The sequence below is a fragment of the Halichoerus grypus genome, chromosome 9 (genome assembly GCF_964656455.1).
Source record: "Halichoerus grypus chromosome 9, mHalGry1.hap1.1, whole genome shotgun sequence".
In the NCBI taxonomy this organism is placed as follows: domain Eukaryota; kingdom Metazoa; phylum Chordata; class Mammalia; order Carnivora; family Phocidae; genus Halichoerus; species Halichoerus grypus.
The window spans coordinates 52,794,442-52,819,298 of NC_135720.1; the positions used below are offsets into that span (position 1 = coordinate 52,794,442).

Below are 24,857 nucleotides of genomic sequence, written 5' to 3' on the forward strand. Positions count from 1 at the left end.
CTTCATTAGATACAATCACAATACTCACTTTAGAAACCAAAAATAGTCAAAATGTAAATTGCATCGCCATCTAATTTTTTAAAATCATCTCTACTGGTCACTAATTAAATAAGGCATACTTATTGTAAATACAGTAAAGTAACAAGTCTCTTTAATCAAGAAAAACCAGGATGAAGCGAGGAAGAAGAAAAGGAAAGATAAGGAAACATTGTAAAGGTCATAATGAGGCAAGCATTTCTACTTGAAGATATTTTCACTACACTATAAGCAAGCTATGCCAAGTCATGTACTTTTCACACACAAAATTATATTGTATCAAATTTAAATTTGTTACAACTGCCATGCACATTAAACCAGTGATAACGAAAATGTAACTCAATATCTGATCTAGTGAAACAGCGACCAACATTAGCTCCCAGCCACATGAAGACAATCTCCAATGCCATTATTGGTGTCAGCTAAACCTCAGCCAGTCTGTCTTCTCTGGCCATTTTTAAATAAATATGTAACTATCTCAACTAGGAGATCTTGAAGAAAGCCTCCTGATGAGGTGATTTTGTTGCTCATTCTCAGTGCCCTGCATTTGCTGTACTTAAAATAGACACTTGTACCAATGTCCTTTCTATTACCCGAAGGGGAAAAAAAAAATCACATACACACCAGTCCTTTTTCTTTCAGCTCACAGAGAAGCAACTTGATCCAACCAGTGTTGAAACCTGAGTAGGTCACTGTACACCATGATAAAATTCCCTAATCCCTGAGCCAAATCTCCCTAAGGGGGGCCTCCTCCTGATCCTCTACTTCCCAGGCTGACTTTTGCATTCGCTCTCTCCTCTTTCCCCCTTTCATTTCCCCTACCTTCAAGCCTTGATATGTGATCCTCGGTGGGGGCTCAGGTTTCCGTTTTTACAGCTTAGGCCGTGCTAGCTGTATACATTCCTTTCTTTCTGCCGGGCAGTGATTACTTACCAGGGTTTAGTTTACACTGGTCCAGATGAAAGCCGTTCAGATGAAGGCAAACACAGCCAGGCAGCTCCAGCGGCACCGATATGAAGCTGCACAAGGCCACATTGTGTTCTCGGTGACATTTTGTTGCACATATTTTTATACAGGGCAACCAACTTGTTATGTTACTCTACACTTTAGGTTTGCGGACAAGGAGGAGTAATAATACGATGAGGCTTAAGGAGGGGTTTTATTCATGTGGTTATTAATATTAAAAGCAGAAAAAATAGTAATGAGCTCAAAATAACCTTTTCACTGTTTGAGAAATTACTTTTCAAATGAGGACTTTGGGTACTCTTCTATTAGAGGAATACCTACAAAACAATTCCTCTAGAAATGGGAATTCATGCCTATTGGCATGGTGTGCACTGACATGACTGAAGATTTCCGCCGGGATCTCTCATACATGGGTCCAAACCAGACAGAAAATACCAGTCCTACAGGAGACTGAATTATTTGCTGCGTGAAACTTCTTATTTAATGCTACTCTGCACAGAAACGATGAGGACTAAAACTTCAAATAGTAGGTGGTGATTTGGAAGAAAAATAACATTTTAAAAAGAGGAAATTCTGTGCACGAAGGTTAATACCATACTTAGTCCTCCAGCATTGGCTAAAGATTGTGTAATTTTTCCCCTTCACACAATGTTGTTTTTGTTTCTTCCTCACCAGTTCAGACAAACATCTGTTATACTGTAGAAGGACAACTATCTCCCAAACCACGGAGTGCGCCCGCAGCCAAAGTCAACAACTCGAGCCCCAAGCATTGAGCACAGTCAGCCTTTATATCCAGCCGGGATAACATTTCACATGTTTTGATTAAAATTAGCTAATTTGTAATTCTAGAACCTATGAAACTTAAAAGCTGCCATCCATATAGATCACATTAGGCAGTGTTTTAAAGGGCCAGTGCACACTGTGATTTCCTAGTGGCTTCGCTTCTCTCCTCTTCCTCCACCCCCCAATTTAAAATGAAATGGAAAAGTAATCTGGAAATGCAAGACAGGAGGGAAGGGTAAGTGAGAAAGAATGGTTATTGTAGACTGTTTGAATTCCACCCCCATTGTAAGACAACAACTCCTACTGGTCTCTCTTTTTAAAAACTATCATTGAATTCAACGGTGGTTTCCAGCAGAAGGAATGGCATTGATTTCCAAGGCAAATCTTCCTTAACTCTCCTTGGACTGATTGATGCTGCCCCTCATGCTTTCAGGCACAAAGTTCCTCACCCAGAAATAAAAACTCTAATCTCCAAATTGAGATTGCTACAGACATTTTCCGGTGGAAAGGAAAGCTAAACATATGCACCTAGGTACTCATATAGCAAGTCTTATCCATGTGCTCCCTTCTGAACAGGGGCTTCCCAGAAGGCACCCTCATAGAATATGCTTGTTCTAAGCAAGAAAGCATCAAAACGCGATAAATTTTATTTAGTTGCATGCCATTTTCATCCAGTCTCTCTTTTAAACACAAACTTCCCCAACCTGACCAAGTCAGTTGGCAGTGTTTAGAATTCTATGCAGAAGATGGGGAACACCAGGACGGCTGCAGAATGAAAACTAGAGTCCCCCTGAAAACTGCTACTTGTTTGTAATTCACAGAAAGAAAAAAATATATATTTTTTGAAATCCAGAGAGACTCGTGAAATCAACACAGAATAAAACCCTCGCCAGGCAAAAGCTTCAACTTCATGGAAAAACTCCGATTTGATGGGGCGGGGGGGGGGGGGGGGGTCCGGAGCTGAGCGGTGCTCTTGTGCAATCGCTCCAACGCGAACAGCTGGAGCGCCAGGCTGCTGCGCTCACCACCTCTGGAGCACCGCTGGCCTGGCGGGGAGCCCGGCCTCGCCGAAAGGACTCCGGGCTGGCCTCTCCGAACAATGGGCAGGCGCTCTGGAAGGCCGCCCCTCAGACAGTTATCTCTCAGCCGGGCTAGCCCGGGTCTGCTCAACTGTGAAGTGGAGCACGCCAAGGCGAGAGGGAGGCGGAGGCAGCCGAGGGAGAGGAGCGGACAGGGGCGGGCGAGGCGAACCGGCCGTCAAAACGGTACCCAGCCCCATGCCGCTGGGGCCGCACTTGCCGGGGCACTGACAGCCTCTTCACACCATCGCAGCTGGCTAGTTGGGGGGAAGCGGGATCGAGGAGCGGGGAGATGACCTGGAGGGAAGGGTGGAATCGAGCGCTCCCGGGGTTCCTCGGCCTGGCAGCTCCTTAACTTTGGAGGCATCCGAGGAATGGTTCCCCAAGAAAGGGGGAAAAACTACACCGCCGACTAGGAAAGCCTCCTCACCAGGTCCACCCGCCACTTGGGCCCCCGGTCCCCTCCCACTGAAACGCGCCTGTGCCAACCTGGGGTTTATAAGGTTAAATAGTATGTGGTTTCCCGGGCGCCCCCCCACCCCCATCAAATCGGAGGTAGGCAAATCTCGGGGATGCAGCCCGCGAGTTGGCCTCGGTTTTGCACCTGGAGGAGGAGCTGAGGCTTTCTGGGCATCCTACAGAAACTGACAAGCGCTCCCCGTGCCCCCCAAATCCCTACAACGGCCCAAAGGGAGCGGGAGGAAGAAAGAGCTCAGTCTCTCCAGCCCCGAAGTCCAAAAATACCTTCATTTCCTCATTGATCTCTCTTTTCACTGGGTGAGCCGGTTTCCTGCTCCTTTTATTTTCCGGAGGTCTCCCTTCTTTCTCCATTTCTGCCATGTTTTTGTGTCTGGTTTCTGTGGAGATGAAATGGCTGCTGCCGCCGCCGGCTGTGGTGGTGGTGGTGGTGGTGGTGGTGGTGGTGGTGGTGGTGGTGGTGGTGGAGGTGGTGCTGATGGTGGCAATGCTGGCGGAGGTAGCGGTGCTGGCGGGGCTGGGGCTGGGGCTGGGAGGGGGGAGGGCAGGCGGGCGCCGGAGAAGCGGGGTCTCTTCTAGCGGCGGAGAACGTCAGTGGCTGTCAGAGGGAAAGGTAGCTCGAGGAGTCTCGGGGATGCCGCCGCCGCCGCCGCTCCTGCTCCCGCTGCCGCTGCCGCCGCCGCCGCCAACGCCGCCGCCGCCGCCGCTGCCCCTGCCGCCTCCGCTGCTTCTGCCGCTCCCGCCGCCGCCGCCGCCGCCGGGCTGCATCCTCGGTGCCCCGTGGAGTCGTCAGCCATCTTCCGTCGCTCTGTCCGTCTGCATGGGCGAGGGGAACGAGGGCCGGGCGCGGAGAGAGCTGCTCTGGGCGTGCGTGCGTGGATGTGTGTGTGCGCCCGGGAGAGCGCGCCAGCCCCGGCGCCCAGCGCCTCCCGCGAGCCGAGCCGGGGGCGGGCCGGGGGCCGGCGCGGGGAGGAGGGGGCGGGAGGGAGCTAGGGTAGGGAGGGGGCGGGAGGGAGGGGGAAAGGTGGGGGGGCTAGGACGGCCCCCGGCTCCGGAGCGGGCGTGGCTTCCACCGTCACTGAATACGCGGATGCTGCGCGGCTTCGGGGGCTGCTCGCGGCCGCTTGCTCATCCGCGGCCGGCACCGGCGGGACACGGCGCCCCTCGCGGCTGCCACCTCGGCGAGACGGCCCCCCGGGGCCGCCTCGACCCCAGCTGTTCTCCTTAGCTCCGTGATGTGGGCTCGCGTGGGTCTGGAGCCCGTCCTAGAAGCTGCTGAGGGGAAAAAAAATGAATGGGGGTATAGGGAGGAGGTTGGGCGGTGGGAGGGCACGGGGACCCGAGGTTGAGTTGCAAGAGGGCCGATTTCCTTCCCCCCGGGGGAAGGCAGACCGCGCTCGCCGCCTGCTGATCCGAGCGCTGGGGTCTCGGGGGAAGGAAACCACAGCCCTGACCTCCCCTCCCCCCACAGTTGCCAGGACAGTGTTCCCCTCCGGGGGCCCCCTAAGGGCGCGTGGAGGCGGGAGGCCCCCTGGAGAGGTCCCTGCGTCCGCTCCGCGGGTCCCCAACGCGGCGCGGGCTACGACTGCGCTGGCAAGACCGCTTTGCCTCTCAGTGAACCACTTAGAAGTAGGACATCTCGGCCCTCAGCCCCCTGTTCTTTCTTCTTTCTTTTCCCTCCAGTTCTCTCTCTCTCCCTCTCTCTCTCTCTCTTTCACACACACATACACACACACGTGTCTCACTACAAAGTAACAGCTTTACCCTGTGACCCCGCGCGCGCCCTTGTCCCAGTGCCCTGGGCTTAACCTCAAAAGCATTGGGTGCTGCTGGGAGCGCAGGGTCCCGCTTAGGGTTCCGTCCTCCGGGAGCTGGCTGCCCTCGCCCCGCCCGACGGGACCCTCCCTACAGCGCCCGGCGACACTTCACCGCGACTTCCCTGCGCCCGGCTGCTCTCCCCCAGCCGTGATCGCTCCCCCTGAGCTCTCGCGCCTCCGCTTGGGCCCTCTCGGTCCACGCCTGGGGCCAACCAAGCTCGGATTGCGTTCGTCGCTCTCTGGGTTGAGGCACTGGCGTGAGCGGTTTGATGAAGCTTCCGTGAGATACGCAGCCGTGGATGCTCGTACGCGCTGCAGGGGACACATTGACGTTCCCCTCTTCGCTTTCCCGCGCCGCGACACTTCGTAATTACCTGACACAATGCGATATGGGGGTGTCCATTGTTCCACTGCTTGTTATTATGGAATGTTCATTGTAACAGTGGTGGAACTTAAAATTACACAATTTTTTTAAAGTACTTAAAGATTGAATGAATCGGTTTGGGGAATGTGAGTCAGCTTTCCATTAAAATCTGTTTGGCCTGTCAAATGAGGCTCATTCTGGGTATCACATCGCCTAATTTGAATTTTAGCCTTGTTTTGTTTCTTGAACGTCGAATTAGAGATATTTGGGAACGTACTCGGGAGGACTAAGCACCTCTAAGGTGGCTATTTTGCATCTTAGCATTATTTTGTTTCGTAAATGCCAAATTACAAATACTTGGGAGTGTGTCCAAGAAAGCTGAGCACCTCCCCTCGCCTCTTTTCTTCCCTGTGTGGAGGGACGGGGAAGGGGGTGGGGAGCCGCACCCTACTCTGCGTGGCTCGCTGGATCCCAGGCGAGCCAGGAGGCCAGAGTGAGCAAGGCAGAATCAGACTCTGCTCCTGCAAGGGGTCCAAGCAAAACATTTGCCCGGAAAAAATGTTCAAGATCCTGGGGCGGTTATCTGGGGCAGAAAAAGTCAAGAGAGGAGGATTGCCGAGTTTTTAGGGAGCGCTTTGCGGTACAGGCGTCCCTTTATTCAAGATTTTTCCAGCAACCTCTGGGAGCGTACCCAGGTATACACAGGTGTGAACCCAAGTCCTCTGGGAAGTCTTGAAGCCAGTTGTAGCCCACAAATGACCAACAATGACCCTGGCAACAAGAATGAGGAGAGGAGCCCAATCCTGTTTGCACTCACACGCTTCCCCCTCTTTCCTAGAACAATAACACAAGATCCCCCAACGTGTGAAAGTGGGTGTATTTCTCAGTGAGGAATAGCATCCTAATGCTGTTGCCAGTAGGGAGAGATGAAGAGTGGGTCTTTTTGGTTTTTCAATCTGAATTTCATCCAAAACATCTGATAATATGTGGGTTGGAGGTAGTTTGTTTTCTCTGTTTTGTCCTCTTGGTCTTTAATGAGAAGTAGTCAGAAACTTTTTTTTTTTTACTTTTGAATATTCTAAACTGTGGAAACATATGTTGTAAAGTATACACAAAAGGAAGCTTTTTGTCTTCTGGAAACATATTTAAGTCCCCTCTGTTTCCTTTGGTGCCAGAAACATTACAATCGATTCACTGTTGTTCAGTTGATATCAAATAACAAGTTATATACCCGAAGTCCTAAGATACAGTTTCACAAGTTAAGAATAAACAGAAAAGGTGAACTGTAGCCCAGAGTTATATTTAGAGGCAGCTATACTTCCTTTAAGGAAAATTTCTTCTTCTGCACTGGCTCATTTAATAAAAATAGTGATATTAATCAGCCACCTGTCCTTTCACAGTCATATGTCCTCCAGAAAAACTGAGGTGAGAATGTTGTCCTAGAATCCACGATGCATATCTTCAGTGACAGAATGAAAACCCATATAATATGTGTGAGGGAACTTTTAGTCCAGAATGAACTTCAGAACTAATGATTGTTATACCTTGTTAATGGCAAGTTTTAGGTTTCTTCAAATGTGTTATAGATGAAGACAATTATAACAACAGTTGCTGCTTTATGAATTTGGACATATCATGAGTCTAATAATGTTCTGTAGGTAACTTTATACAGTCTGTTGGACTATAACCCTATGTAGGTAAGAACAATCTCCTACATCTCAAAAAAGCCACTCTTTCCTACTATGATTTACCATTATGTTCCAGCCACTAGTTCACACACCCACACACACCACCACCACCACCATTCAAGGCCCTAGACATAGAAATCGTCTTCAATATTCCCTTTACTACCTCTGCCAGTCACCAAGAAAAGCATAGGAGTGACCTTTTTCATACATTTCTCAGGTATATTTTTGTGACTTTTACTCTTCAAGGCTTCTCTTGATATTCATTCAAACCAGATTCACCTGGAAAATACATCAGAGAGAAGATAGGAAATCCCCAGGATGGTGTGCTTTGGGCTCTTAACCTCTAGATCTCCTTCTTTGTTATCTCTAAGAACACCTAACTCAGAGGCCCAGTCTTCATGCCTGGTAACGAATGAATAAATATTTGCTGATTGATTTGTATGACATAATAACAAACTTACAAAGAGACTTTACTGTATATTGTTTGAAATTAATGCTCGTCTTGAATAAGCTCTGTGGTCTAACCAAATATGGGACTAAAATACATGGGGTAGTTACTATGCTGAACACATTGTAAGAATTACCTCATTTAATATTTACAAAATCTTATGAGGCACCTTTTACTGTTATCCCCATTTCACAAATGAGGAAACTAAGGCTTACACAAGCTAAGTTATTAAGTCACAAGCTAGTAAGTATCGGGATTTGAGTCTGTAACTTTCTGTCCAACTCTAGTTATGGAGTTCTTGATACTACGATAACCTGATTTAATGAGCCCCTTTGAATAATCTGTATTTTATCTAATCTAAGCCCCATGGATTTTTTTACATTTTCACACCTCTAAGATTGTAATATATCTTACAATGATTTCTTACAATTATGAATGACAGCCTTTTCCCCTCCTCAATACTCCATAAAATAATAGCACATTCTCCCATCAGTGGCGTATTTGGCTATGTTAGGTTATGCTGCAATGGCAAATCAGAAAATCTCAGGACTTAAAGCAACAAACATTTCTACTCCTTGCTCACAAAAGTCTCCTGAAGATCTGTGTGACTCTCCAGAGCAACTGTCCTCTGTGTGAGGGCTTGGCATCGCACCTCCATGCCACCATGTGCTTCCACAGCCATTGCTCTAGAAGAAGATGGAACCCTGCAGGATCTCTCACCAGCAGTTAAATGCCCCAGCCTGGCAGGGTCATATGTCACTTCTGCCTCCAATCCATTGACTAGAGTTAATCATATGATTCTGCCCAGCTGCTAGGGAAGCTGGGAAATTTAATTCTCCCATGTTCCCCACAGGAGAGGAGAACTGGATATGGGGGAGCATTTAACATATACCACAAGACATCTTCATTGAATGAGATATGGTCATTAGGATCAATTAATGTAAATATCAGGGATCTTTTTTATTCAAAACCAATGAGCAGCAATGGGCCTGTGATTTGTTATATGCCACCTAAAACATACTTTCAAAGTTCATGCTCATGTTTAAATTCAGAGAACGGAAATTCAAAATCAATTTCAAAAAGAACATTATGAAACAGCTTAACTATAATGCAGGGGCTTTAGCCAGGGGTCTACAGGTGAGCTTCCAGAGCTTTGGAAACTCCTAAAATCATATACAAAACATTCAGTTCATTTTTTTCTAGGGAATGGGCACATATGTGTCATCATATTCTCACTTAGGATTCATGACTTGTTCATTCATTTATTCAACAACTATGTATATTGAGGCCCTGCCATATTCCAGGCACTGTTCTGGGTGCTTCGGATCTAGCAGCAAACACAACAGATAAGTTTTCAAATTTCAGAAAGCTTATAGCCTGGAGAGGGGACAATAAGTAAGCAAACAAGCAATAGAGAAGGTAATTTTAGATACAGAGAGATGACAAAAGAACAATGTGATAGAGAAACTGGAGTAGGCTACGGGTCGGAGGTCTGCTTTAAAGATCATAAAAGATCCTTATGAAAATCAGAAATTTCACTTCAAATGGGAAGGATGAGAAGGAACTGTCCATGCAAAGATCTGGGAATCCTGGAGAAAAGTGTTCTGGTCAGAATTTTTAAAAAAAGATTTATTTATTTATTTGAGAGAGAGAGAGTGTGTGTGAGCACATGAGCGGGGGTGGGGAGGGGGCAAGTAGAGGGAGAGGGAGAGAGAGAATCTCCAGCAGAATCCCCACTGAGTGCAGAGCCGGCCAGCCCCAGGGCTCCGTGAGCTGGATCATGACCCTGAGATTATGACCCGAACCAAAACCAAGAGTTGGTAGCTCAACTGACTGAGCCACCCAGGCGTCCCTCTAGTCAGAATTTTAAAGGAGCTAAAGAATGGATGCGCTGAGCATGTTTGAGAAATGGAAAGGTATCCTGTAGTGTAGAGAACAAAAAGAGCAGCAAGAGAAGCAGGGAAAGAGGAATGCAGGGCCAGATTGTATGGGACCTGTAGACCATCGTAAGGGATCAAAATCTTATTTTAAAAGCAATGTGGACCTTTTCCAGCCGCGCTCGGCAGCAGACGGCCATGGGCCGCGTCATCCGTGGGCAGAGAAAGGGCGCCGGCTCGGTGTTCCGCGCGCACGTGAAGCACCGCAAGGGCGCCGCGCGTCTGTGCGCCGTGGACTTGGCCCGGCCGCACGGCTACATCAAGGGCATCGTGAAGGACATCATCCACGACCCGGGCCGCGGTACACACCTTGCCAAGGTCGTCTTCCGGGATCCGTACAGGTTTAAGAAGCGGACGGAGCTGTTGATCGCCTCCGAGGGCATCCACAGCGGCCAGCTCAACATAGGCGATGTGCTCGCGGTGGGCACTACGCCTGAGGGCACTATCGTGTGCTGTCTGGAAGAGAAGCCTGGTGACCGGGGCAAGTTGGCTCGAGCCTCTGGAAACCATGCCACGGTCATCTCCCACAACCCAGAGACCAAGAAGACCCGAGTGAAGCCGCCCTCAGGCTCAAAGAAGGTCATTTCTTCAGCCAACAGAGCTGTGGTCGTGTGGTGGCTGGAGGTGGCCGCATTGACCAGCCCATTCTGAAGGCTGGACGTGCCTACCACAAGTATAAGGCAAAGAGGAATTGCTGGCCACGTGTGCGGGGTGTGGCCGTAAACCCTGTGGAGCTTCCTTTTGGAGGTGGCAACCACCAGCGCATCGGCAAACCTTCTGCTATCCGCGGAGATGCCCCTGCTGGCCACAAAGTGGGTCTTATTGCTGCCCGCCGGACCGGGCGTCTCCGGGGAGCCAAGCCTGTGCGGGAGAAGGAGAACTTGGGCTGAGGGGCTCAATAAAGTCTGTCCTGTCACTAAAAAAAAAAAAAAAAAAAAAAAGCAATATGGACAGATGCGCAGGGTCAAGAAACCTTCCTTTGCATGGGAAGGCCTGAGTTTCTTCCTGGCTCCGTTATTTGTATATAGGGGTCATCTGGCCATCATTAGTTCTGCCATTAAACACCAGGTTAACACAGCCAGGCACACCGCTGATTGGGGATCCCCTTCCTCCTTGCTGTTCCAAGAACATTCTTGTCCTCTTTGCCATGGTGTCAAAGTGAAGACCATGACTTTCCCAGAAAAATGTCCTCTTTGCCATGGTGTCAAAGTGAAGACCATGACTTTCTTTTTTCAGTCACAGGTATATAAGAAGTTCCTCAGCTAGTAGCTTCAAACAGACTCAGGGTTCTTTGCAGGACAATAAGGGGCTTCATTTCTTTAGTGAGGGCTTGAGCAAGTGATTATACCTTAGTCTTCATTTCCTCATATGTGAAGTGAGAATAGTAAGTTACATTTTGGAGTACTGTTGTTGTGACCACATATTATCTATTAAAGTGAACTAAAAATAAAACTGCACAAGTTTCTCTGGACAAATATGTATTATCTGCTCTTTTGAGAATCATTATTGTTTTACAATAGCCTTAGGTTTACATGTACAGATGAACAGAGATATGTGACAATTTAAGGAAACCTGACACATGAGGAATAATCACCTACATAATAGCAGTGTTCTGCATTTTCAGTATGATGTACACCCGTGTCCATTTTTTTTTAAGATTTTATTTATTTATTTATTTGACAGACAGAGGCACAGCGAGAGAGGGAACACAAGCAGGGGGAGTGGCAGAGGGAGAAGCAGGCTTCCTGCTGAGCAGGGAGCCCCATGCAGGGCTTGATCCCAGGACCCCGGGATCATGACCTGAGCCAAAGGCAGAAGCTTAACGACTGAGCCACCCAGGCGCCCCTCACCCGTGTCCCTTTTAATAGTAATTTGCTAGAATATTATAATTTTAATTTATAAAAATGAGATTTTTATATACACTTTCAAGAACCTTTCAACAGTACCCATTGGGGCAAGCATACCACTACCTACCAATTCAAGGAAAAGATTAATTTGAGTTATAATTTTTAATTTGTATCCACTGAATTAAAATGAGATCAAAGCCCAGTATTTATTTACTCCAAGCATCTCTATGCTCAAAAAAAAAAAAAATGTTAAGCTCCACTATCAATGTGTATGTCTGAATATAACAGCTTTATGTGTAGTAAGCCAGTGGAAATAAAGGAAGACCACCCAAAGGAAAACAAGCAAAGCCTGTTTATCTAGGGCAAGAAGTCAGCCACCATCACCTGCATTTGGCAGAGACTCAAAGGCAGGCATGTGGGTGGGAGAGCTTTATAGTGGAAAATAAAAGGCTTCAGGCATATTCTGATTGAAGGCTTTTGGCATGGAGAAACTGAAGGCTAACCAGAAGGTGGGGACCAACTAGAAGCAGGACATCCTATGTGATTAATTTGGGGAGCATATTTGGCTTTCTCTAGTTGGTCTCAAGTTGGAAAGGGGAAGTATGGTAAGGAATTGGAGAGCTGGGGGTCATTGTCCAAGTCCCAACCATCCTGGGCCGTTGGTGGCAGAGGTGATTTGGCTTCTCTGGTTTGTTGCTTCCAGTGTGATGGGTCAGAGTTCTATTGCCATGTGGCCTTGCCATTGTACATTTGTACAGTCAGTCTCTCAAATTGAAGCCTGGCAACTAAGAAGAAACTAGCTCAAGGTTTAAGGCAGCTTCCATTTGTGGTGAGATAATATTTTGATGTATTAAGAAGTGCTTTGTTTTGTTTACACTTGCTACTTCCTTTCTATCCCATGTACTTATTCATTCATTTGGCATCCATTGTTTCAGACTAAGGATGCTATGAGATAAATTCACCGAAAAATATGAGTTAGTTATCCATGACTTTTGAGACTTAAAATGGAATTGTGAAATTCAAGGCAGAAAAAGAGAGTTTGAGAGAAAACTTTTTCCGAGTTTCAAAAGTCTAGATTTTGAGTGTCAAGACCCAATGACCTGAAGGATTTAGATTAAAAGTTTATGCCATAAAAAGTAGCTTTAGAAAAAAAAATTGACAAGCCAAGGGAAGTTTTTCCAAAACAGAAAGAGATCACAATTCTGTGTGGTTGGGATAAAGAAGGAGCAAAGACGCTTAGATGATGGAAGAAACCTTACTGTAGATTCCCAACCAGGTCCCAGTGCCCTGGGGAATGGGAGAAACTGGAACACTTGCTAGGTTTGGGGGAATATGAAGGCAGAGGGCTGAAAGCAGAGATGACTCGTGTCTCCCTCCCTTCAAGGCAGAGCCTGAAACAGCAGCAAGCCTTATAGAACAAATCAGCCCAACACAGAGCAGGTAAGTGCAGTGGGGATAGGCACAGTGGAATGAAGAAGCCTGAGCAGAAGGTCCTGGGGTAGCCATAAATACTCTCCACTCGCCATAATGTATGTGTTTCACGTGAGGCTGAGAATGGAGCAGGTATGACTCCGAGAGACCGCAGAATCAGAGTAGTCCTGCACCCAAAATGTTGGATGAGAGACTCCATGAAGACTTCCTTCTCAGAGGATGCCATCTGGAGAGGTGACTATGTCCGAGGAGTAAATGCCACCCACCCCACCCCCCCCTGCCATGCAGATGCTAGCCCAGTGAGAAAAGTCCAGGGGGTGGGCACAAGAGAAGACCAAATCAACTTAGATTATCTGGAGGTTTTCTGCCTCCTAGCACAGCAGTTGTTGTATGAAACAGAGACTGAGTTCAGTTATACGGAAGTAAAGAAATTTACAAGCAACAAATACCTGGGGTTTTTACATTGATACTTACAATTCACATAGATATTTATTCTGTAACTCAAATTTGCTTTTAAGCAATTTCTACAAATGGAGTTTTCTGACTCCTGGAGTAAATTTGTGGCATTATCTGCCCAATTATTTAACATCTAAATAGTATTGTCCAAACAAAAATAGTTTCTTTGGGGTTATGGCCTTAATATCATAGTAAGACCAACTTAAAAAATTTAAGGACTTTTTTTTAAAGATTTATTTATTTATTTATTTGAGAGAAAGAGAGAGAGCACAGAGGGAGAAGGAGAAGCAGACTCCCCTGCTGAGCAGGGAGCCTGATGCGGGACTCGATCCCAGGACCCTGAGATCATGACCTGAGCTGAAGGCAGGCACTTAACCGACTAAGCCCCCCAGGTGCCCCGAAAACTTAAGAACATTTTCAATAGTTAGTCAAAATTCTGGTACATATAAAACCTAACTTGGCATCCGAGTTATCTTGAATTGTCATTGCCTTCCTCAATGATACCCACTGATGAAATCAGAACTCTTTATTTGAATAATATAGATAATAACATAGACTTATAAAACTATATTTCCTTTAGACAAATAATCAAATGCCCTTAAACTTATTAGACCTCTGACAGTCCTGTTGAGTGATATCATCAACTATTGTGTGGTGGATTCCTGCTACGAGTCAAGTATTTTGCAAACAATATGTCATTTATCTCTCCTAACCATGGTTGAGAGTATAACTGTCCCCATTGCACATCTTAGGAGAGTGAGGGTGAGCACAGGGTCACACTAGGAAGTGGCCAATCAAGGATAAAAGTCCACGATCCACCGATGCCAGGTCAAGTGAGGTATGCTTTCACCTACACTGCGCTCTGCTCCTCTCTGCTCAGCCCTTTTACCCCCTTTTCTTGGGAAAATAGAGCGTGCAGCTAGGTAAATTTTAATTTCATCTTTATTTTAATTTATACATGGCTGTCATAAAAATTAAAACAGCTATACCAAAACACTCAACCTTTCAGAAATAGCATATTGCATTTTAATATTCTCGAACCAAATATGGTATTCAGTAAATGGTTACACAGGATTGATATCTGTGTTTTGACCCACCTCCTTTGAGAAACATTACATGTAGTAAAAAACATTTTTCTTTCACAGAAAATTTGTCTCCAATGTGCTGTTTGGCCATAAGTCGTCTCTTTATTACATCCCAGAGGGAGGAAGTTGAATGGGAAAGATTCCTCAGTTTAACTATGAGAGGACATTATACATTTCAGTGGAAGAAAAAAAATTCATCGAAAGCGAAGTCCATAAATTAAGGATTCCATAGTAGGTCTTGGGATATAGGCTGTGTGTGTGTGTGTTTTTTTTTTTAAGTAAGTCCGTTAAAGCTACTAAATTTGTATGCCACATGCTAAGAAGGACTGTGTCTTTGACGCCATTTTGCCCTTTCCATGTAAAGTTGGTGGGTCTTTCGTGCAGTTGATCTCCTTTTGAAGGCATCGAAGTGAGGGCGAGCTGGCAGAGACAGACAGAAGAGAGAAGATCCAGGTAGAGTGATTGCAAGCTGTACTCCCCAAGAAAGTCCCAGGATGTGCAGGCTGGGCAGGCACTGAAGTCCTAAACTGGAAAACAAAGCAAAACAAAACAAAAACCCAGCATAGGAAAAAATGAAGTGCATTACTGAACACAGAGTGCGCACTGGGGTGTTCTTTTTATGTGGTGAGCAGTAGAGTTTTGTGGCCTGAACACATGGACAATTGCTTAGAATTTAGTAATACAAAAGCTACTATTTATTGAATGCTTCTTTATTCACTATGGACTGTGCAAAATACTTTACAGAGATTATGGTGTTCAGTCCTCGCACAGTTGACAACAATATTTGGGTTGGGTCCTGTTTTACAGATGAGGAAATGGAGGGCCAATGGGACTGAGTAGGCCAGCAGTCTGACTCCAGAGTCTAGAACTCTCTCTGCCTTGAAACACCAATGGTACTGGCGAGGATTTTTGCTTTCAAGGAATGAAAATGAACTCTGTCTAAAGAAAAAAAGAATATTGGGGAAAAGGGGATTCATAGAGTCCAAGTGGCTGAGAGAACAGGCTGGGAAAACCGGCAGGAGCCCAAGGCCTTAGAAGGCCAGGTCATAGGAAGACTATTTAAGACCCCACCATCTCTGCCTCTGCCAGGAGCTGCCCTGGAGGTTCTTCTTTCATCTTGGGGTGCACAGGCCTGGTGTGAGGGTCTACTGCCAGGTATTGAGGTGCCTGCTTCATAATCCAGGATGTGGGGAGACTGAGATTCAAACTCTTTGGCTTCCACAGGAAGATAAGGTCCTATATCCCAACATCACATTCTGTGAATTTCCCCAAACCTAAGGAGGGATGAATTTTGACAGCCAAAGGAATGTTACAGTGTCCTTCCAGACTACCCACTGTAGCCACTTTGTAGCAAATCATTCCATTAGGAAAGTAAATGTAGGTCTGTTAAAATAATTTTGAAAGGTCAGGCATAGGTGAAATTGTGCAAACATTAAATATTGCAAATCAAAACCTGACTGACCTAGAAATTCATTCTAATAGATTTATTTGCAATCTCTAAATGCAACCTTTGAAAAGACAAATTTGGTAACCCATATGCTAAACATCAATTAATTAGAATGTTTAGGGAATGGAATGTTCTTGTTCATTTCAATTTCTAACTAAATGTGATTAAGCCTCTAAAAAGTCCCACAAACTTTTATATTTCAGACCTTGTCACTGGAATTCTTAATAAAGTATTTGGATTGTGAAGATTTTGCAATGCCTTGGAATTATTAATGCAACCAGGTGTGGTTGTAAAGTACAATGGGTATAGACTGTGCTAAATGTGTACAGCTCTCAGGGTTGATGTTCCATGTACATTTCATCAACCAAACTTCTGATGCCAGTTTACCTTTTGTTTTCTCCATTGCCTAAGTTGGGTAAAGAGGAGGAAATAAATTCCGTCCATGTAAACATTTTCTTTGGAGCCCACTAAGGGCACACACACTACTAGGCACTGTGAGCATAAACATAAGTGATAAAGGGTTTTTTTGTGTTTTTTTATTGTTGTTGTTGTTAAAGATTTTATTTATTTATTTGACAGAGAGAGAGAGACAGCAAGAGAGGAAACAAAAGCAGGGGGAGTGGGAGAGGGAGAAGCAGGCTCCCCACCGAACAGGGAGCCCGATGCGGGGCTCGATCCCAGGACCCTGGGATCATGACCTGAGCCAAAGGCAGATGCTTAACGACTGAGCTACCCAGGCACCCCGATAAAGGGGTTTTAAAAGTGAGACAGGAATTAAGAAAAAGGGACAACGAATTCCCGGTGAGGGAGACAGAGATGGCAACCATCTGAGTTGGGCCTTGAATGATGACCAGCAGGATGTTGTCAGGTGAGGATGGGAGGAAGAGCAGCATGCTAGACAGAAAGAACAATATGAAGCAAGTTGTCAAGATGTGAAAATGAAGGGAGAGGTAAGGGAAGAGTGTATAATTTGGTGTGCCTAGGATGAATGCGTTAAAGGGAGCTATGAGGTCAGTCCAAAGGGAGGATAGGACCAGATTGTCAATGGCCTCAAATACCATCCTAAAGGAGTGTGGACTTCTTTCTGAGAATCCTAGGAAGCTGCTGAGTCTTTTTTAATATGGAGGTGCTAAGATCATAAGAGTGGGATAGGAAGGTCATCTGGATAACAGGTTAAAGGCAGAAGGAGAGACCAGAGGTAGGAGATTACATAGGATGTATTTCCAGGAGTTCAAGATGAAATAAATGATTTTTGAGGTTGGTGCAGTAGTGGTTGGGAGAAATTCTTTCAAAGAGTTACCTTAGAAACAAGGTGCCTGGGTGGCTCAGTTGTTAAGCGTCTGCCTTCTGCTCAGGTCATGATCCCAGAGTCCTGGGATCGAGCCCCACATGGAGCTCCCCCTGCTCTTCAGGGAGTCTGCTTCTCCCTCTGCCTCTGTCTGCCACTCCCCCTGCTTGTGCTCTCTCTCTCTGTCAAATAAATAAATAAAATGTAAAAAAAAAAAAAAAAAGAATTACCTTAGAAAAAGAGTCCATAAGAATTAGTACCTGATGAAACAGGAGGAAGGTGTGTATGTGTGAAGAAATGAGTATTTGGATAACAGAGCCCATGGCATAATAACTATCTTTTCAGCAAAACAACAACAAAAATAATAATTACACTTCTAATTAGCTCATTGAGTAAGTGGAACCGTAGATTCCAGTTTTGATTTATCATCTCCCCATCCTAGACCTGTTGAAGTAGATGGTCTAGAGGTGAAGACCAGTAATTCATATTTTTTTTTTTAAAGATTTTATTTATTTATTTGAGAGAATGAGATAGAGAGAGCATGAGACGGGGGAGGGTCAGAGGGAGAAGCAGACTCCCCGCTGAGCAGGGAGCCCGATGTGGGACTCGATCCCGGGACTCCAGGATCATGACCTGAGCCGAAGGCAGTCTCTTAACCAACTGAGCCACCCAGGCGCCCAGTAATTCATATTTTTAAAGCACTTTAGGGATTCAGATGATCAGTCATTTTGGGAAAGCACCGTGGTTGAAGATGTGAAAGGGAAGTGACACCCAATAACATTAGATCCAACAATATCTTATCACATCCTGTCCGCTCAACCTCTGAAACGTATCCTGAATCTCACCACCTCCCTCTAATTCCACTGCACCCATCCTAATCTCAGGCCCATTTATCAGTTGCCAAAACCAAGTAATCGCCACCTACTTGAGCTCCCTGCTTCCACTCTTGTCCCCGTGTAATCCATTCTCTACACAACAACCAAACCAATTCTTTAAAAATGTAAAACAGATTTTGCTTAAAAAGTTCCAGTGATTTCCTATCATACTGTGATGGTTTTAAATATGTCCATAAATTCTTTGATGCTTCTCCCTTGAAAAATAAAGCCAGATTCTCCTTCCCTTGATTATGTGCTATACTTAGTGACTTGCTTCTAAGAAATAGAATGTGGCAAAGTGATGGTGTACGATGTCCAAGATTAGAACATAAAAGGCATTGTGGTTTCCTTCTTGCTCTCTTTTCTTGGATCACTTGCTTGGGGGAAGCCAACTACTATGTCATGATGACATTCAAGCAATCTTGTGGAGAGGTCCATATGGAAAAGAACGGAAGCCCCCTGCCAACAGCCAGCAAGGAACTGAGGCTTTCTGCCAGTAGCCATGTAAATGAGCCATCTTGGGAGCAGATCCTCCAGCCTCAGTCAAGCCTTCAGGTTACTGTAGCCCTAGTCAATGTCCTGACTCCAATTACCTGAAAGACCATGAGCCAGAACCACCCAGTTATGTGGCATCCAGGTTCCTAACTCACAGAAGCTATGAGATAATAGATGTTGGTTTGAAACTTCTACATTTTGGGAAAAATCTGTAAAGCAACAATAGATATGTAATACACATATTTATAATATAATCCAAATTCTTTGCTATGGCCGTCAAGCCCCTACATACTCAGGATTCTGCCTATATTACTAACTTTATCTACCATTCATTTTGTAGAAAAGACTATTAGTGGTCCCTTAACAACTATCTGTCTCTCTCTCTCTCTCTTTTTTTGAAATAAAGTCACCAGGGGCGCCTGGGTGGTGCAGTCAGTTAAGCGTCTGACTCTCGGTTTTGGCTCAGGTCATGATCTCAGGGTCATGAGATGGATCCCCGTGTCAGGCCCCGCGCTCAGCGGGGAGTCTGCTTGAGATTCTCTCTCTCCCTCTCCCTCTGCCCCTCCCGCTCATGTTCTCTCTCTCTCTCTCTCTCTAAAATAAATAAATAAATAAATCTTAAAAAAAAAGAAAAGAAATAGAGTCACCACAGTTTATTTAGTTACATGAATTCAAGCTAATAACCACATCTCCTGGCCTCCCTTAAGCTAGATATGGCACATGGCAAATCCTGGCCTGGGATGTAAGCAGATTTGGCATGTGCAACTTCCTGCTGACTGGATTATTAGTATGATGGTAAAAGGGTAGAAGCTGGACTAGCCATCTCAAACCCAAGATGGAATCACACAGTGAGCATGGCAAAGCAACAAGACAGAAAGGACCTAGACCCCCAATACTATCAAGCCAGAGCTGTCTGTCTGATCTTTTACGTGAACAAGACATAGGCTGTATCTTGTATTTAAGTGATTATATTTTTCGCTCTTTATTACAACAGTCTAACCTATATCCTAACTGAAACTCAGCTCCTTGTTCACCACCTTCTAGCCATATTGATCCTCTATCTTCTTTTCTGCTACTCTGAGGTCTTTATTCTTGCTATTCCTTTTGCTCAGAATGCTTTTCCACCAAGAGTACCCATAGCTGCCTCCTTGCTATCGGGTTGCAATGTTTCATCTAAAATAGCCTCCTCTCACTTATTCTCTATTACATAATCATGAATCCTGTTCTTCATGGCACTCACCAACACCTGAAATGTCCTCATCTCTCTGTTTATTGTCTGTCACTCTCCACTGGAATACAATCTCCATAAGATCAAGAACCTTGTCTGCCCTATTCCCTTTCGAATCTCCAGTGCCAAGAAAGTGCCTGCACATAGTAGGTGCTCTATAAATATCTTTTGTGTGACAAATAAACAAATGAATTAATAGTAAATATGACAAGAACCTAGTCCTTGGGTCAATTTTTTTTTATAATTTAGCCTCACCTACTGCTGAAATTAGGATAAATTAGGTAACAATAATGGCAACCCAAGATTAGCAAAACAATGTCAACAAGTCTGTTTACCTTCATTATCAAGTGTTATGATTTAATGAGGAAAAAGAAAGATAGAAACAGTAAATGAATCTCTGCTTTTGGCCTTTAAAACCCAACCAAAAAAATAAAAAGAAACTCATAAAAATATTATCCCTAAAGAACAGATTCTCCTAAATCCTAATACAGGTGATTATATTACATTAACTCTAAGATGCCAGCAATTGTGAGACACACCATTGTTTTATGTCCCATGAGAAAAGGAAAAATTCTGCTGTGATAGACTGTGTTATTGCTCTCAATTTTTGTCCGCACTGCCCCTTCCCAGACTCTTGGTGGATAGAATACACTTTCCTTACTCTGTTGTCAGGATTGGCCATGTGACTTGCTTTGGCCAATTAAGTGTGAGTAGACATGACAAAGACCATATCCAGGCAGTTTTAATTGTGCTTGTGAAATTAGATTCCACTTTTGCTCCTTCCTCAACCATAAGATAGTGGTAGAATAGTCCCAGATAGTGGCTAGTCCTTCCACCTGGATTCTAGAACAACATGTGTAGCTGTGCAGAACTAAGCCCAGTGAAGCCAAAGCCAACCCATGTCCCTATATAATATGAACAAAAAATAGATATCCTTGTGAGCCACTGAGATGTTGATCATCACGACAAAAGCTTAGACAATTAAACTACTACATGCCACCAATTGTAAGCTGCATTTTGATTTCAGAGATGTTAAAATGTGAACAAATGCATGTCTCAGAAGCAATACAATATGGTATGTATTATACATATTATCACATATCAGCACAAGATACACAGCCGGTGCCCAATAAATATTTGTTGACTTGTTATGTACATGATGATGTGGAGTTCATATTTTTAGTGAGAATTTTCTTGATAAACATACTTTCTCTTTAGCATAGTGTAGGTAACAGAATAACCTCAGGCATTAACTGTAATGGAAACTAAAATTTATATAGTAAGCAAAGTTGAAAGCTAGGAAAACGGTAAGCTGTGGCTTTTCATTACCTCTTACCTGTCCCTACTCCCCTGCTACCTCATATGATCTTTTGACTAATATCCCAAAAGACTTTCTCCTCTATCAGTCCTTCTCCATAGACCATACAGCTAGATACTAGTCTTCTATTATTTGGGGGGTAACCAGAGAAATAAGGTAGCAAAAATGGAGTTCAGTAACCACTAGCATAAACATAAAACAAAATATCTGGATGCGGGGCTCCTGGGTGGCTCAGTCGTTAAGCATCTGCCTTTGGCTCAGGTCATGATCCCAGGGTCCTGGGATCGAGCCCCGCGTCGGGCTCCCTGCTCAGCGGGAAGCCTGCTTCTCCCTCTCCCACTCCCCCTGCTTGTGTTCCCTCTCTCGCTGTCTCTCTCTCTTTGTGTCAAATAAATAAAATCTTTTTAAAGAAATATTTGGATGCATGTTTGTGAAACAAGTTTTTCACACATGCCCCTGAACTAGATGAGAGGCTGAATAAGCTAAAGGAGGGAAGAGGTAGAAACACATGAGCCACAAGCAGAGTTAGAGAGATGTCAGCATCTTCCAGATAAAACACCATCTATAGTCAATACCAGGAGCTGTGCGGAAGCCAACTCAGAGCATTGCTCATTGTATATGGTCTGATATTGTGTTATAAATTAATCACAATATATAACTTGGATATTTTTACCCAGAAAAAAACAAAATAATAATAATTATGACAATTGCTATAATAACAGTAAATATTAATTGAGCACAGCACTGACTATATGCCTAACACCAGGCTAAAGGACTTACATAAAGTATCTCATTTGCTGCTCATAATATATGTATTAGTCAGCTACTGCTGCAATAATGCCTTGTAACAGACCACCCCGAAACCCAGTAACTTATAGCAACAGGCATCTATCATCTTTCTCATCAGTCTGCAGCGGTTTGTGTGATCCAGACTGAGCTCTGTTGCATAGCTCCGCTTCAGGCTATGGACTGGGGAGACTTGGCTCCAGGGCATGTGTTAGGTTCAGATTTGCTCCCTATGCCTCTTGTCATTCTGGAAAGAAAGCTAGCTGAGGCATGTTCTTCTCATGGCGATGGGAGGAGTGCAAGACAGGAAGTGAAAACACATGATGCCAGGTGTGGAACTGGCACATTGTCACTCCTGCCCATACTTCATGACCAAGACCAACAGTCATAGGGAGGAAAAAATACTCTACCCCAGGAGAGATGGGAGTAAATGTTTCCGAATTATAATCAAATATATTATATAATTAGGTAGGTATACAGGTAGTCTATACCCATTTACAGATGAATAAACCAAAGCACAGAAAGGTTAAGTGATTTACCCAAAGCCAGACTCAGAAAATGACGAAGCCAAGATTTGAATCCAGCCTGTCTAATTCCAGAGCCTAGAATCTTAACTATCACTCTGTATGGTTTTAACAAACCAGACTCCAGGAGGTATTACAAAGGGAAATATAGAAGCAGTGGTAATTTTACAATAATAAATGGGACCTGAGGAAAAGAAGTGTAAGATCAAAGACTGACTATTTTGAGACCTAATCAATAAAGATGATTTTCTTATTAGCTTTCATAACTGCAGGAGATTACATCACAGAAATCCACAGAAGGATGTGGGTTCATTTATTTTTAGATCCTCCCACCATATAAATATGTTAAAATTGTATCTATTTAAATACTAATACCTTTGTTACTTGTTTGCTATCCATCTACTTTGAAAGGGAAATCTCATTTATTCTGATAATTCTGAGTAACTATCTATAAAATAGTGATAAAGTGTATACTTGTAAAAACACTTGGGGATGTCAGTGGCGGTCATATTAAATCAGTATTTTTAAAAAATTAAGTCTAATAAAAACATTAGAGTCAAGCCTTAAGACGTTCAAATATCCTTCATAGAAAGAAAAAAAACTGAGGCATGATTATAAAATATGAGAACTGAGGTACAACCATCACAAACAAATTCCTTGGAAAAATTTGTTAGAAGAGAAGAGAGAGTCTGGGCTAGATGAGAAGCAAGAGGGAGTTCTCTACCCAGGGAACTTCAAAGATTGAGATGTTAACCAGTTCATGCAGCTTCAGCGTCTTGCAATGCCCACAGACCGTTTTTGAACTTCATATGCTTCCTATAAAACAAGTACTTTAAAATGATCATTTTTCTTTTTTCTATAGTAGCAAAAGAATCTAATGTCATGAAATAGGACCTAGGTCAGTATTAGAAGTAAACCCCACACCTAGTGTGAGGGCCCCATTTCTCACTCTAGCTTTCTCTATTCTGTTATGATGATTTCACTTTAAATTGCAGATGTGGTCATTCATTTCCTTTTAGAACAAGTATAAAGCTGAAACATCTTCCAAAATATAAAACCAAACAGGTACAACTTAAACAATGCATTTCACCTTGTTTGGATCTTGATTTAAACAAACCAACTGTATAAAAACATTTTTGAGACAATTTGAATATTAAGAATTTTGGAAATTTTGTTAGGTGCAATTGCATTATGGTTACTTTTTTTTTTAAAAGGAAATTTTTATTTCTTATAATCAAATTTTAAAATATTTACAGGCAAAAATATTATGATATCTGAGATTTGCTTCAAAAAACTTTAGCACTGTTGGGAAGGGGAGTACAAAATGTTGACAATTTCCCAAACTGGATAATATGTACATAGGAGCTCATTATCCTATTTTTTCTACTTTTGTGTTAAGTTTAAACAGTATAATAAAAAAAAGAAAAGAAAATGTCCATTTAAAAACACCACAAAAAGACCACCAAAAGAAAAGTCTAGCTCAGAAGATGTCTTCAACAGTGAATAGATTTCTAAAATAAAATGATAAGTTCTGAGCCATATAACTTGGAACATCCTTAAAACAGCATCGCCACAGTATACACAAGCAATTTAGCATTTCAATGGTCTTTTGTATGTATATACATGCTTACCCTAAGTAGGCGAATTGTAAAATTTGGTCTGGAATTAAAAACAGTTGTTCTCCTAGAAGTATAAGGAGCAAAAGCACTTTGTATCTGTATTTTTTTTTTATTGATTTGAAGTTATGAGGACCTACAGTTGCATAGTGGAGAATGATGGGAGTTCATATTGTAAGCTTACTATGTGCCAGACACTGATCTAAGTACTTTATGTTTATGAACTCATGCTAATATTTAAAATTACCCATTGATATAGGTATTATTGTTCTTCCCATCTTACACACAGGAAAGCCACAATACTGAGACTAAATTACATAATTTGCCCAATGTTGCACTACTGGTAATAGCAAAGCTGGGTACAAATACAGGGCATCTGGCTCCTGTGTCTGCTCCCTTAATCACCAAGTTTTGTCACTCTCCATGGAAAAAGTGTCTTGTAGAGTTGTTCTTTGTTTAGACACTGGGGACCGAGACTCTTTAATTCTTAGAAAAATACAGGGATTCTTACTCCTTTTGACATCAGCATGTCCCTTTTGTTTTGTCATGCACTTCAAACCTATTACTCCCAATGTAGTCATACCAGCCGTATAATATCCAAACATATTTGTTACAGATGCTAGGGGCATAATTTCAAAGAACAGAAAACATCACAACAAGCTCTTCTGATTGATTTAAGCCAGGAAAATTTTGAGAAACCACTTTGAGGGAGAAACCACCAACTGTAGTAGTTGACAATGACATCTCTCTTATTTGGGAGTCAGCTTTTGGGAAATGACCTTACATAATTTTTCCTAATTACCTGATCTTCTCAGATGGTCTTTTGCAAATTCTTTTCAGCCCAGCAAGTTGATATCTCTGCTTCC

The 24,857-nt window shown here is 43.8% G+C and overlaps 1 protein-coding gene and 1 pseudogene across 2 annotated transcripts in view; one reads left to right on the forward strand and one right to left on the reverse strand.

Moving 5' to 3' along the window:
- The window catches only part of SOBP (sine oculis binding protein homolog), a 158,945-nt gene extending 154,646 nt beyond the window's left edge, over positions 1 to 4,299 (reverse strand). For both annotated transcript variants that reach the window (XM_078054918.1, XM_078054917.1), the window contains exon 1: positions 3,609 to 4,299. In XM_078054918.1, coding sequence (XP_077911044.1) covers positions 3,609 to 3,704 — 96 coding nt within the window. In that variant the 5' untranslated portion in view covers positions 3,705 to 4,299. The remainder of the gene's footprint in view (positions 1 to 3,608) is intronic.
- Positions 4,300 to 9,683: 5,384 nt separating this feature from the next.
- On the forward strand, positions 9,684 to 10,942 carry LOC118527210 (large ribosomal subunit protein uL2 pseudogene; annotated as a pseudogene).
- The last annotated feature ends 13,915 nt before the right edge of the window (positions 10,943 to 24,857 follow it).